The 12,364-nt window shown below is 37.9% G+C and overlaps 1 protein-coding gene and 1 long non-coding RNA gene across 4 annotated transcripts; one reads left to right on the top strand and one right to left on the bottom strand.

The window, feature by feature from the left end:
• Positions 1–1,680: 1,680 nt before the first annotated feature.
• Positions 1,681–9,417, bottom strand: LOC132785786 (uncharacterized). Of its 3 annotated transcripts, XR_009632349.1 has the most exons (3): positions 6,459–6,688; positions 6,221–6,356; positions 1,681–1,916 (listed from the first exon to the last, which is right to left on the bottom strand). It is a non-coding gene; the product is annotated as an uncharacterized LOC132785786 (long non-coding RNA). The 3 variants fall into 3 exon arrangements; XR_009632347.1 differs by lacking the exons at positions 6,221–6,356; positions 6,459–6,688 and adding an exon at positions 9,296–9,417; XR_009632348.1 differs by lacking the exon at positions 6,459–6,688 and having other exon boundaries at positions 6,221–6,426.
• Positions 9,418–10,118: 701 nt separating this feature from the next.
• LOC132787429 (uncharacterized) lies at positions 10,119–11,245 on the top strand. Its single transcript, XM_060794466.1, has 2 exons — positions 10,119–10,477; positions 10,529–11,245. The coding sequence occupies exons 1-2, from the start codon at positions 10,222–10,224 to the stop codon at positions 10,996–10,998; spliced, it is 726 nt and encodes a 241-aa protein (XP_060650449.1). The 5' UTR covers positions 10,119–10,221; the 3' UTR covers positions 10,999–11,245.
• The last annotated feature ends 1,119 nt before the right edge of the window (positions 11,246–12,364 follow it).

Raw genomic sequence — 12,364 nt, 5'->3', positions numbered from 1 at the left:
AGTGAAAAATTTGAAATAATTGCAATTAATAACATATGTATATGACACCTTCAAAATACATTTAAAAATTAAATTCCAATAACTTCTAAAAACTTCAAAAATTCAATTCAAATTCAAAATGCCGAAATACATTGTATTTATTAGAAGTGCTCGCAAATACAATTGACAAATACAAATCCCTTTTTGCAATAGTTTCCCATATTATCTCATAGGCTCTTGCCGATATTTACACAACACTCGAACAGTATTCAAAGCTCAGCTGCTGGTTGCTGCTGCGGAGCAATTGCTGCCTTCATGTCTGCACTGATGTCTGTCGTCGCCTTATGGCCAGCCACGTACAGACAATTCCCAGCCATTAATTGAATCAAATCGAACGTTACGCATGCGTCACGCGAAATGACAAAGGGAGCCGCCAATGCTCCAATGCCATCAACTGGGAGAGGCTCTCACAGCACATATGTGCCTGCTCCATAGATGACGACGATGATAATGATGAAGAAGACAACGATGATCAGAAATGAAGAGAACTGCAACAGCCTGGGGCCAGGGCGTCCACTTCAGACAGCAGCATTGTGTGCACATTATTGTTATTGCTATTATGTTATGTATTTGTATGGTCTAAGTGGGAATCGCAGTTGGAGCGCAGGAGATGTTCAGAGTGGGTGTGGGAGGAGTGGTTGCTGGTGTGGCTAGAAGGTAGCTAAAAGAAGCTAGTGTGTGTATGTGTGTGTGTGTGTGTGTGTGGAAGTGATCAGCAAAACTGGATGCTGGGCACTTGGCAACCGGCAAATCAAACCGTGGTAAAAACCCACTTAATTGACATTTAGTGGACACTCGAATGCGAATGCGAATGCAAATTCTGTGTGTGGAGGACGAGCAGCTGCAAGGCGAGTGCCAAAGAGAAGCTGCGTTAAACGGCAACAGCGATGAACATCAGCATCGAGCATCGAGCATCAGCAATAAGTACTCGCTCGAGTAGTAGTTTTTTCCTTTTGGACTGCTGTCCATTTATTGAATGAGCTGGCATTCTCTAATGCGACTTCAGCTCCAAAAGCCACGCCAATGATGACGTTGATAATGAGCATGTTGCCTCCTGGTTGGCCCCTTGCTGCTGTTGTTGTTGTTGTTCTAGCCATGATTTCTGAAGATGCAAAGCAGCAACAGCAGCAGCTTCGGCAGCAGACATCATTACAATATAATTGATGGGTTATAACCCACTAACGGTAGATTCGAAAATATTTTCCTTTGCATTTTGGCTATTTGGCCAAGTTGATGGCGAGTTTTTGCTTTTTGGCTTATGAGCAGACAGCCAGTTTTTTCCGTTTAGAAATTATTATTGTTCCATTTGACAGCTCGCAAGTTGTGCGTATGCATCGATTGCCGATTTATCTATAATGCCACCAAATCGGCTGGGAAAACGTATGCGCTTGACATAGAAAACTACTTTGTCGATATGCACACGCATATTTTGTGGCTTTAGGAGGTGTTTAATTTGCCAAGTGGCCAACTGATAGCTAAGAGGGTCAGTTCATGGCTATCGATATGGTTGATGCACAACTAATCTTCGCTGATTTCATTGCAGTTTCAATGCCAAAATCATAAAACATTCAACATCTCGGCCTGCTTAGCTTTTGGACCACATCGAAGTACATAAGTTAAAAATAAATAAAAAGCAAATCATTAATTTCAATGTCATTTGCTCCGAAACAAAACGAAACAATAACAGAATCGAAACGTTTACTAAAAAGTGTATTGCTCATAATAACTACCGATACGTTTAAGTTCACAAAAAGTCCAAAAATTACAGAAAGCCATTTGCGGTTATACTTTTTCCCCTTTGACTGCAATTCGTTTTGTTTCACTTGTGGTCTCAGTTGCAATACCGTCTTAACCGCAAATGTGACGCGCTTGATACCCTATAGAAAAATATTTACAGAGAGTGAATTCGAGAATTTTTAGAAATATTTGGCATATTTAGATCAGTTCGCAATAATTTTATGAATGAAAAAAATAAACTGAAAAATAAAATAATATGAAATAGCGAACAAATAATAACTGTTGCTGATAACATTGTTAAACTTAATTGAGTACTGAACAATATATTATATAAAAGTATGCAAATTTTGATTATTTAATTAATTTATTAAATGAATTAATTAATTATTTAATTAATTTAATTTTCATTATAAATTACGTTTTTTAATCTACAAAATTCTATCTGAATAATTTAGTACAGAGTATCTTCAAACCAAGCTCTATTATTGTTGAATTTTGTTTTTATTTCTGTTAATGTTTTATTATATAATATTAATCCAATTATTAACAAGGCGAGTTCGCTGATTAATGCGCTGCTATAAATCTAATGGAATTTTTTTTACAAGGTTCAAAATATACTATAATATATTATGTTCTAGTCTATGAAAATGTTGTAATATTTAAACATTTAGGGGTTTTGTTATTTCAATTTATTTCTCTAAGTAGAAAATATCAAATTGGCATCTACCCTTTTCTTGTAATATTAATTTACTTCAACTTGTGAAATGCTTATAATTTTCAAATAAAATTTCTAAAATAAAAAATCAGAAAATTGAAATTTTAAAAAAATTATTTGAATACATTTTTTTTTATTCTTCTATAAAGAATAATTTTGTATTTTATTATTAAGTAAAAGTATATATTTTCAATCTTAAGAAATGGAATCCTGAAATTCAAAATAAAACTGGTAGTAGTTAGTTTAAATCAAAGCAGCTATAACTCTGCATCGATAGCTATTTAACATAATCAACTAACCCGATTCAAAGTTATTTATTGCAGTGCTCTTGAAAGTGCGTTGTAGCCTATTAATGGCTCCAATTGGCTAATTGTGTGCCGGTCTTTGTTGGCACAAAAGTTGGGCCCAAAAAGGATGTCAGGCGGAAGCTTAGCTTAATTTTCGGTTTTCGGTTTTCGGCCACCGTTCGTTGTTTGCGGCCATTGGCATTTGGCTTTTTTTTTTTGGCACAACACATTTGTGGCAACACTTGTTGGCTTTGTTCTGCACTCTGACTCCTGTGCGTGGCTTGCGGCTACTGTGGCCATAGTGTACCTCAAACCGAACATTGATCAAGATCCATAATGAGCGATAACTGCAGTTGCGTCTTTTTTTGTGCTGCTGTTGCTGTTGCTGTTGCCGTTGCTTTTGTTTCGTCCTGAGATTACGAGCGGTTTTTCTCAAATGCTGCCCCAAAAAAAAAGTTACGTATCTTTCGGATGCAGAGCAAAACATCCGCATAACGTACGGATCGCAGAGCTAAATGTTGCATGTAGCGGCATTTTTGTTGTTGTAGTTGTTTTTGTTGTTGTTGTTGTTTTCGGTTTGTCTCTGTGGCGCTGCAAAATTAAACTGTTAACTTGCCATGTTTAGCTGCCATTGTTTTGGCCTGTCCTGTCCTGTCCTGTCCAGACATTGTCTTAGCTCGTGGGTTACATATGTATATGCCGCTGCAAGTACAAGTAGTATCCGCATCTGTATGTATATCTGTGTATCTGGTGTATATCTGGTATCTGTATCGCTATCTAATCGCTTTCTAATAGCCTCAGCTCGCCTGGCGATCTATGTTACCTGTCAGCGGCGCTTGTTTGCTTAATAGATTTCTGCCTAACAATTTTTTTGTCCGCTCGATGTTGTTGGTTTTGGTTTTTTTTTGTATTGGCAACCCATTTTAAACATATTAATAAATTAGAAAATCTTTTTGCTGCTATTTTTCCTCTTTTAGCTTGTGTTTTTTGCCTGCTGCTGGCCTTTAAACTTTGTTGCATGTTGATCGCCGGATTGTCTACAGAGTTGGCCAAAACAACCTTCAAAATTAAGTTGTCTCAGTTAGTTATTTATTTTTAATTACGGCCAGCAACGATCTATGTGGCTTTTTGTTGTTTTTTCTGCAGTTGCTGTAATTAATTATCTATTGAAGTGTGATGAACTTTAAACGGATATCGATAGAGCAAGTACTACTTAGAGTAGATCTAGGATTTGAGCAGACAAATTGTGCATAAATCAAGAAGTTGGCATCTCATTTGTTTTATCGTGAGAAGATTTCAGCTACCAAAAAAATGCAATTGTTGTTTACAAATTTGGTCATTGAAAATCGATTGAAATTCAGCATGTTTATAATTTAAATATAAGCTTAATTTAAACTCTAATTACACATGCAAAATAAGTAAAATATGTTTCGAGTCTTCATAGATCATTGCCAATTCTGGAGGAAGAGTCCAAAAGCAAATTCATTGCCTGGGGAAAATACTTGCAGTAAATGCATTTCCGGCAACTCGTTAGCTAAATTATGCAAAAATTATTACATTCAATATGTTAGAGGCATACATCAAGCATTTAGCAACTTTCTACATCTGCATAATAAATTGAATACATCAGAAACTATAAATAATTGCCAACAACTGGCAAACAAGCAACAAGTTCAGCCAACAAATGAAGAAATTTTGTTAGAATTGCGATTTTTGAAAAATGTACAAACTGTGCGTAAGAAGTATGTATGTGTGTGTGTCTCACAGCGAAGGCTAATGGCCCCTCAGACAACAACATGCCAAGAACAACAGCAACAGCAACAACAACAACAACAGCTTACAAGCTGGCCAAGCTGTGCGAGACAAGTGCAGGTAACACCATTACCTGTTGGCCAACCTGTACAGTGTACACAAGTCAAATGCGACGAAATATCTCACAGGCAAATCCCAAAAAAAGATACTCGTAAATGGGGAAAGTATTTATACGCAAATAGTCATAAATAATCTTCAGAAAAACGCGACTAACTTTGGATCATAAAATGGACAAAGAAAATCTCTAGTTGAGCATAAAATTGCTAAAAAGAAAACACACTAACATAAAAGTTAAAGAATTGGTGAATTTACTGCACACACACCCTGTAGGGTATTGAGAACTCAGGCATGCCGCTGCTGGTATATGACACATGTGTGTGCCACAAGTCAGAAGATGACCGCGACCGCAACGTCGACGCACGACAGCCTCAGAGTCAAAGGCAGAGACAGAGACAGAGACAGAGACGGAGATGGAGACAGACAGAGAGAGAAGTTGGGGCCAGGCAATCGGCCAAACTGTCAGACATGGTGCGTTGTGTGCCAAAAGAGCAACCGCAGCAACACAAGCAACTGGCAACGGGCAACGTGCAACGTGCAACAGGCAACCTGGCAAGCAACAGACAACGGACATGGACAGCCGACAGTCGAACAAGCAACAGGCGCAAGTCAAGTGAATGGCCAATGACCACCAAATTGGCAGTAAAGCATACAAAAATAACTTCAAATGGTCAAAAGGTTAACAAAATCAAGCAGTGTGCGCAAAGAACACAAACTGTGGAGGAGAGTGGGAGAAGAGGCACTTGACTGTGTTGCTGCTGCTGCTTGGTTGCGTTGCTTGTGCTTGTGCTTGTGCTGCAGCTGTCTCCGCCAGTCAGCAGCAAGCGCAACATGTTGCCAGCATTCCGTCAGTTCTTGTTGTTGTTGCTGTTGTAGCTGTTGTGGCTGTTGCTGCTGCTGCGACGGCAGCAACATAATCCCCCAGCCAATGCATTTTTGCAGCGACTCCACTAAAAAATGATTAATGAGTTGCCTCATTACTTGGCGAAAATCAATGTCGCGCATATTCTCTCCTTCTGGGCCCAGAAGGAAGTTCTGGCCCAGGCAGCAACTTGGCCGTGTTGCTGTCGTTGGTTGCTGGCACGTCGTCGCATAATAAATCGATCATATTTTTACCATGCCAATTTAAATATCACAAACGTCAGCGCTGATTCTCATTTTGATGCTGATGCTGATGCTGATTCGGATTCAGCTCCAGTGACAATCTGCTCCTGCGACGTGTGCGAGTCGATGACGCCAACAGTCTGCATCCGAGAGACTTGCCACCACACATGTGTGTTGTGCACAACCTTGGAGCAGAGCAACACATACACACACACACACACCCTCTCGATGTGATCAAGTGCCTCACTTCAATTCTCAGTTTTGTCTGATCTCGCGCTTCGTGTTTTGTGGCTTTTTCTTTTAATTGCAATCGCGCGCCTGCCTCACTAACTGACTAACTGACTGACTGACTGGCTGGTTGCTTGCCACATTGCCTACTGCTGTCTCCATCCCAGTTGGCAGCTTGCAGCTTACAGCCTGTGGTGGTGCTGACTGATTTTATTTATTAAACTGTTGACATTCTGTTTACCGCTGGCGCTCAGCTTCTTTTGATGTCATCAGCCATCAGATATCCGTATCAACAGCTTCGGTGGCGCCTCCAACGGTTTAAATTTATTGCTGACTGTAGTTATTGATTAACTTGCATCGACGACAGTTTCGATTTCCTGCAAAAGAAATGCTGATATTTTTGACTGTACATTTGAATGAATTTTTGATTTTAATCATCAGTTGACAGTAGCGTGTTAATATACAAAAATGCTTCTTACCTCTGTTAACTTACAGAAGCTGTATTGAAATCCACATAAAATTGTAAAAAAATAAATTAATTTGTCTCTTCTTTCAACTGATATTTAATTGAATATTCGCTTTAGTTTAGAAACACTCTACTATATTGCATGTGCAAATATTATTGTTTAATTTTTTACGAACATTTGAAATTAATCCCTATGTTGTAAAGATATTTAAACCGGGTGTAAATATGAATATCGATGACAGAAATAGTCAAAGTAAATATTACTGACGGATATTTTCATAGATTAACGTTGAAACACTGATATTTTTGAACGTACATTGGAAAGAATTTTTGATTTCTGACCTTTGTTAATTTACAGAAGCTGCAAAATCGAAAATAAAGATTAATTTGTCATTGCTTTTATATGATATTCAGTTGAAGCACTCCATTATTATAGTTTATTTTTTAACGAACAATTAAAAGGAATCTCTATAGAGTGAAGTCACTTATGTTTTCAGGTAAAAATAAGAATAATGTTGGTGGAGATAGTCAAAGTAAATATTACTTATCGGAATATTTTCATAGATTATCGTAGATCCATCTATTATATCGTGCTTACCTAGTATTTCAAGTGTGTTGTTGTTGCTTCTGACCATCGGCTAAAAAGAAGCCAACTCAGCTGGTGAAATACCAGGGAAACATAAACGAGCAACGTGTAGAAATGGAGATAGACAACCTAAGGGTGGTGAAGGAACTAGTTACAGATGATACCACATCGATACTGATTTTACACTTTTTCATATAAAAGTTTTGTGACAGTTTCGGCAATGAAATATGAAAATATCTTCTTGAAATATCAACACTCCCATATCTTATAGTTTACTTTTATAAATTAAAACCTACCTAATTGCTAATGAAAAATATAATATAAACACGTAATCATCAGAACGATGTAGAAATTTCTAGTTATTGATGTTTACAAGATTCGTCAGGTCATTGAATCGTTACACTTTATAACACGCATGATCTCTTTTCACATGACAAGCTTGTTAATCAGTCGAAAAGTGAAAGTGTGAAATAATAAAATGAAATAAACGAGCGCATTATCAATGTGCTTTAAACACACACACACACACACACACACATACACAGCGAAGGTAAAATGATAATCGTAATAAATGAAATATTTATTTTAAATTGAGTCAAACTGCAGTTTGTTCTGCTCGGTTGAGGCCAATAAACCAAAGCGATTGAACTCTTTATCGCTGAGGTAAAAAGTAAACAGACAAATATTGTAAATCATCGGATAAAGTAGTGCCAAATCGAACTAGTTGAAATTGTATCTGGTGCTTGTAGAATTTATGGCCCCTATCAAAGTCGGGGCTGGTTAAAGTTTACCTTTCCCACATATCACAAGCACTCCACTTCCTTCCCTCTAGATACCTATTTCAATAACTATGTAGTAGGTACTGCAATTAGATCAAACGAAGGCAGTCAGATATTATAACAACAACGACATTACATGGTTATGGCTTATTATTATTGTTGTTGTTGTCGGCGACACAAACAAGTTGAATGGCATTGCAAATGTGCAACAAGAGGAGCAGAGAGAGAGAGCGAGAGTGGTTGCCACTGTGGCAACAGCCACAGCAACAGCAGCCAAGTGCCAGCAGCAGTTTGATTGTTATTGCCAATGAATGAATGCACTTGCTGCCTTTGTCTGTGAGGATTGTCTGTGCTCTTCATCTCCATCTCCGTCTCCATCTCCAGCTTCGACTTCGGCTCAACTTTGCCAGCGCCAGGGGGCATGCAACACATTTTGCGGTCTGTTGCTGCTGCAGCTTCTGCTGCCATTGTTTTCTGCTGCTGTTGCTGCTGCTGCCCTTTGTTGTTGCGTAAGCCCAGGGGGTGTTGATGTTATTGTTGTCGTTGCTGTGGCTGCTGTTGCTGCTTCTTGTTGTTATGGAGCATTTGGTATTTACAAATGTGTTGGCAATGAATTTGCCGCCATGCCGCAAACAACAATTTCCGTTTGGCATTATATTGCAACTCCACTGCACTCCATTCCGTTAGATCCTGCCACATGCAACTCCAACTTCAACTCCAGCTTCAACTCCAACTGAAACTCCATCTCCGATTCAAACTCGAATCCATATTGTCGCTGACATTTTCACACTTTCATTGGAGTGGGAGAAAAACTCGTTAAGTTGCCAGCAGCTGCTCCCTCGGCAAGGGATTGAATTAATCCTTCTGTTGCTCTTTCTGTTGCTGTTGCTGTTGCCTGATGATTTATTGATGTCGTTTTTGCTGTATGTGGTTTATGACCATTCCCATTTGACTCTCAACTTTAAATTCAATTTCAATATTCGAGTGCACCAAATGCGAGTTAAAGTTACAAATGTAATATTTGCAATCATCTTCAATATTTGTAAAAATCTTAAGAATTTATTTGCTTGGGCTGATAATAATTTCCTTAAAGCTAAATTAATATTAAAGCCATAAAGATTACAGAGATTTAGATTAGATTTGGAACTATATTGACGCGGACTCCTAAATATATTAAAACCATGAAAACATGGCTGGAAATAAAAATGATAAATTTAAAGTATGAGTTAAATTATCTATTTATTTAATATTATTTGGAAGGTTATTCATTTTCTACGATATTTAGAGAAAAGTAAGAAGAAGTTACAAAATAAATTAGGATACCTTCTTATATCTTACACTATTTTGGATATTTTAAGCAATTTTTTTGCTTTCAATTAAATGTACATTCTCAAAGGACAATATAAAATGAAGTATCAAGTGAATAACAAATTTTTTCCATATATATTTTTATAAATTGTTAAAGTAAATGGATGTGTTACTTACCAAATCATATTCCTCTATTTTCAATTCCAACACATTCTATTTAAGGCAAATAAATTACACTTCACATCGTTAAAAATGAATATGACATAAAATTAATTATATAGTTCTGAAAATGCTGAACAGACAATAAAAGTTTCGCATGCTTTAAATACCTTTTCAACGAGAGCAATTCAAAAGCTGTTGAGATTTCAACACTCTTTTTGATAGGAGCAAGTAATTGATAAGCGAGTGCCCATTGTTCTGCTCACTGCTGCTGCTAGTGCTGGGAATATGCTCGTAACTACATAAATTAATGTGCATACAATACTTGTACAACAAGGCTAATAACAATCGATACAAGGCAGAAACCGAGGTAGAGGAGGTAGGGGCAAAGAGGCCAAGTCCAGAGGCAGTGTCGACAGCAGGAATCGCCACTTCTTCAATTGATTTTGAAAGAGGCAGCACGAAACAGACTTTGTTGGTGGCACTGACCATTCATTCCTCGGCAAAACGGTGACTGTAGTGCAGACGGGGAAAGGGACAGGGAACATCTAGAACAATGGATAAAACTGTATAACGAGTGGTATTGAATGAATTGATATTGGTATCGGCATTGTGTCCTGCACAAAAAAAAAAAAAAAAGCAAAGCAAAGCAGAAACAACTGAAAATCGTATCAATTGAAACCAGTTTCGATGTCGTCGTTGTTAACACATGTTGGCCGGGTCGATTGTCCAGACATATAAATTTTCAAATGCCAGCAGCAGGAACTGCAAATGGGAACTGGAACTTGAGTAGGCTTTGGCTTTAAGGTCGCATATGAGTTTCGAGTTTAGTGTAATTTCTGGCAGACGGCAAAACAATTTAGCTAGGCTCATTTTTATTTCGTAACGTCAATGAGCAGTCAGTAAACAGAAAAAAAATTTCGTAAAATTCAAGTGGTTGCACAATGTCCAACCTTCAAGATGTACCGCTCGCACAGCCAGAGAATATTCCACCGCCCACAGAGCAACAGAATGTGACTGGCAACAAAAGCAATTCGCTGAAGCGCTTCTTCAAGATGGGCAAAAAGTCGGCTTCCAGTCAGGACATCAATGCCGATGCCTGCGAAGTGGTGGTGGAGGATCAGGAGGGCATCAAAGATCCGGCCAAGCCACGCACAATTAGCCGCTTCTTGACACGATTGAAGGGCGCCAACAAAACAGGTGATTATTATGAGGATACACTTTCGACTCTTCATCTCACAGTTATTTCAGGCGACTTGCCAGCTACAGAAGCAACGACTGAGCCCGCATCGGGTTCAAATCCTCCAGTTGTAGAGGAAGTCAGCGAGAGGGTAGCGCCAGCTCCGAATGCCAAGCCCACATTGAAGACATCGATCTCAAGCTATTGGAAGTTGCTGTTTCATCGCCAGAAGGCAGCAAATCGACAGGGTGCAGATGCAGATGCTGCTGGAGAGCAACCGACAATCGAACCTAAAGAAGTGCAGCAACAGCAGCAGAAGTTGGTGCAGCAGGAGCAGCAAACTGATCCCATTAAGGCGGAAGATGCTTACACAGTGACGCCGGCAACATCGAAACAGGAGCTCGAAGCAATGGTGCCACAAAAGTTGACCGAACTGAAGACGGCGAGTCACTGCATACCCCAGATTTTGGAGGAGGTGCAAGTGCTTCCAATCTCCGATGAGATTGTCGATCCGACGCTGGAGGAAGCCATTGAAAATTAGGTTGAAAATTTTGCCAACTATGCGAGCAAAAAATAGAAATTAGTTGAATGTTATTTGATTTTGACAAAGCGCTTGCCAACCTTCTGCCCAATTATTGATTACACTTTATCGGAAGACTCTCTTCTCTCTCTCACACACACATAAGCACACACACAATGACGTAACACTTTCACACTAGTTTCATCAGCTGCAGCAGTTAAGCTTTGCATCAAATTGTGAGTGCTTAATAAAGCATTTATCAAGCGTATATCGATTATATTTTTCTGCATATTCAATCCCTTAACAGTTGGTAAACTGATTCCGATTTGCTTTTAACACAGTTCATAGAGTTCAGTTAAATCTCGTGTTAAAGTGCGAATCGGCTTGGATTTCTCCCCATTGTTTTTGGCCAGGTTAAGAGGTGCTGTCTAAGCCAGACAACAGCGACAACCCTTCAAGTTTTCACTTTCCACTGAAGCCCTAAAATGAAATGCCATTTTCGAACGAATTCGACTGAATAAAATTTGTAACGTTTTCATTTAAAACTCAAGTCAGTCCAAACTTTGTAAAAATCTGCATTTACCTACCACTAAGAATCTCCTCACAGAAATCAGCTAAAATAACAAACATTATTAAAATAGTAGCTATTCTAAAAATTAACCAATAGTATAAACAAAAAACTTTTTATATAATTTAAACCTGAGCTACAAATTATATTTTAATAAAATACCAATTCAGCTTTGATTTTACAAAATTTCATGAATAGCTTATTTAGAATAATAAGTTCGATTTGAACACTTTAGAATAATATGAAAATACATTTTGTATGTAAATGTATTTAAGAAAAAGAAAACAGGGCAATTTCACATATGTATTAAATTAAAACAATGTAAGGAACATTCCATTTTTTAAGGTATCAAGTGTTTTTTACAATTCCCAAAAAATATATTTAATGAATTATTTATTTTAATAAATTATTATATTTATATGTACACAAATATATTTGAAAATTTTGGTAATAATCATTTAATTTCAAATGTAGTTTTCTGGTTTCACTTTTAATTAATTTTCAATGCAATAAAAATGATGCTCAAAATTACGCAGCCATTCTAAATTTTAGTTTACCACTTTCATCACAGTACATCCAAGTCACGGTATGTTGACAGTTTCCAAGTCTCCAAAAAAGCAAACCTGTAGCCTTCTGGTGGGAAACAGCTGGAAATTATTTACAAACATTACGTGCCAACTGCGCAGAATCGACAAGGCAACAAACTGATAAGCAAAGGACTGACTTTGTAAATATTTACCTTTTGCGCCGACCAAAACAAACACTTGTTGAACTGTTGTGTGGGCGTCAAGGGAAAGCACGAAAGGAAAAACTCGCGAG

This window comes from Drosophila nasuta, chromosome 2R (assembly GCF_023558535.2).
Source record: "Drosophila nasuta strain 15112-1781.00 chromosome 2R, ASM2355853v1, whole genome shotgun sequence".
In the NCBI taxonomy this organism is placed as follows: Eukaryota; Metazoa; Arthropoda; class Insecta; order Diptera; family Drosophilidae; genus Drosophila; species Drosophila nasuta.
The sequence above is the reverse complement of the archived record's forward strand: the minus strand, read 5'-3'. Positions and strand labels throughout refer to the sequence as shown.

Coding starts and splice junctions, on each gene's coding strand:
- LOC132787429 (XM_060794466.1), top strand. CDS start 10,222: ATGTCCAACCTTCAAGATGTACCGCTCGCACAGCCAGAGAATATTCCA. Junction 10,478..10,528: donor GAAGGGCGCCAACAAAACAG/GTGATTATTATG, acceptor CAGTTATTTCAG/GCGACTTGCCAGCTACAGAA.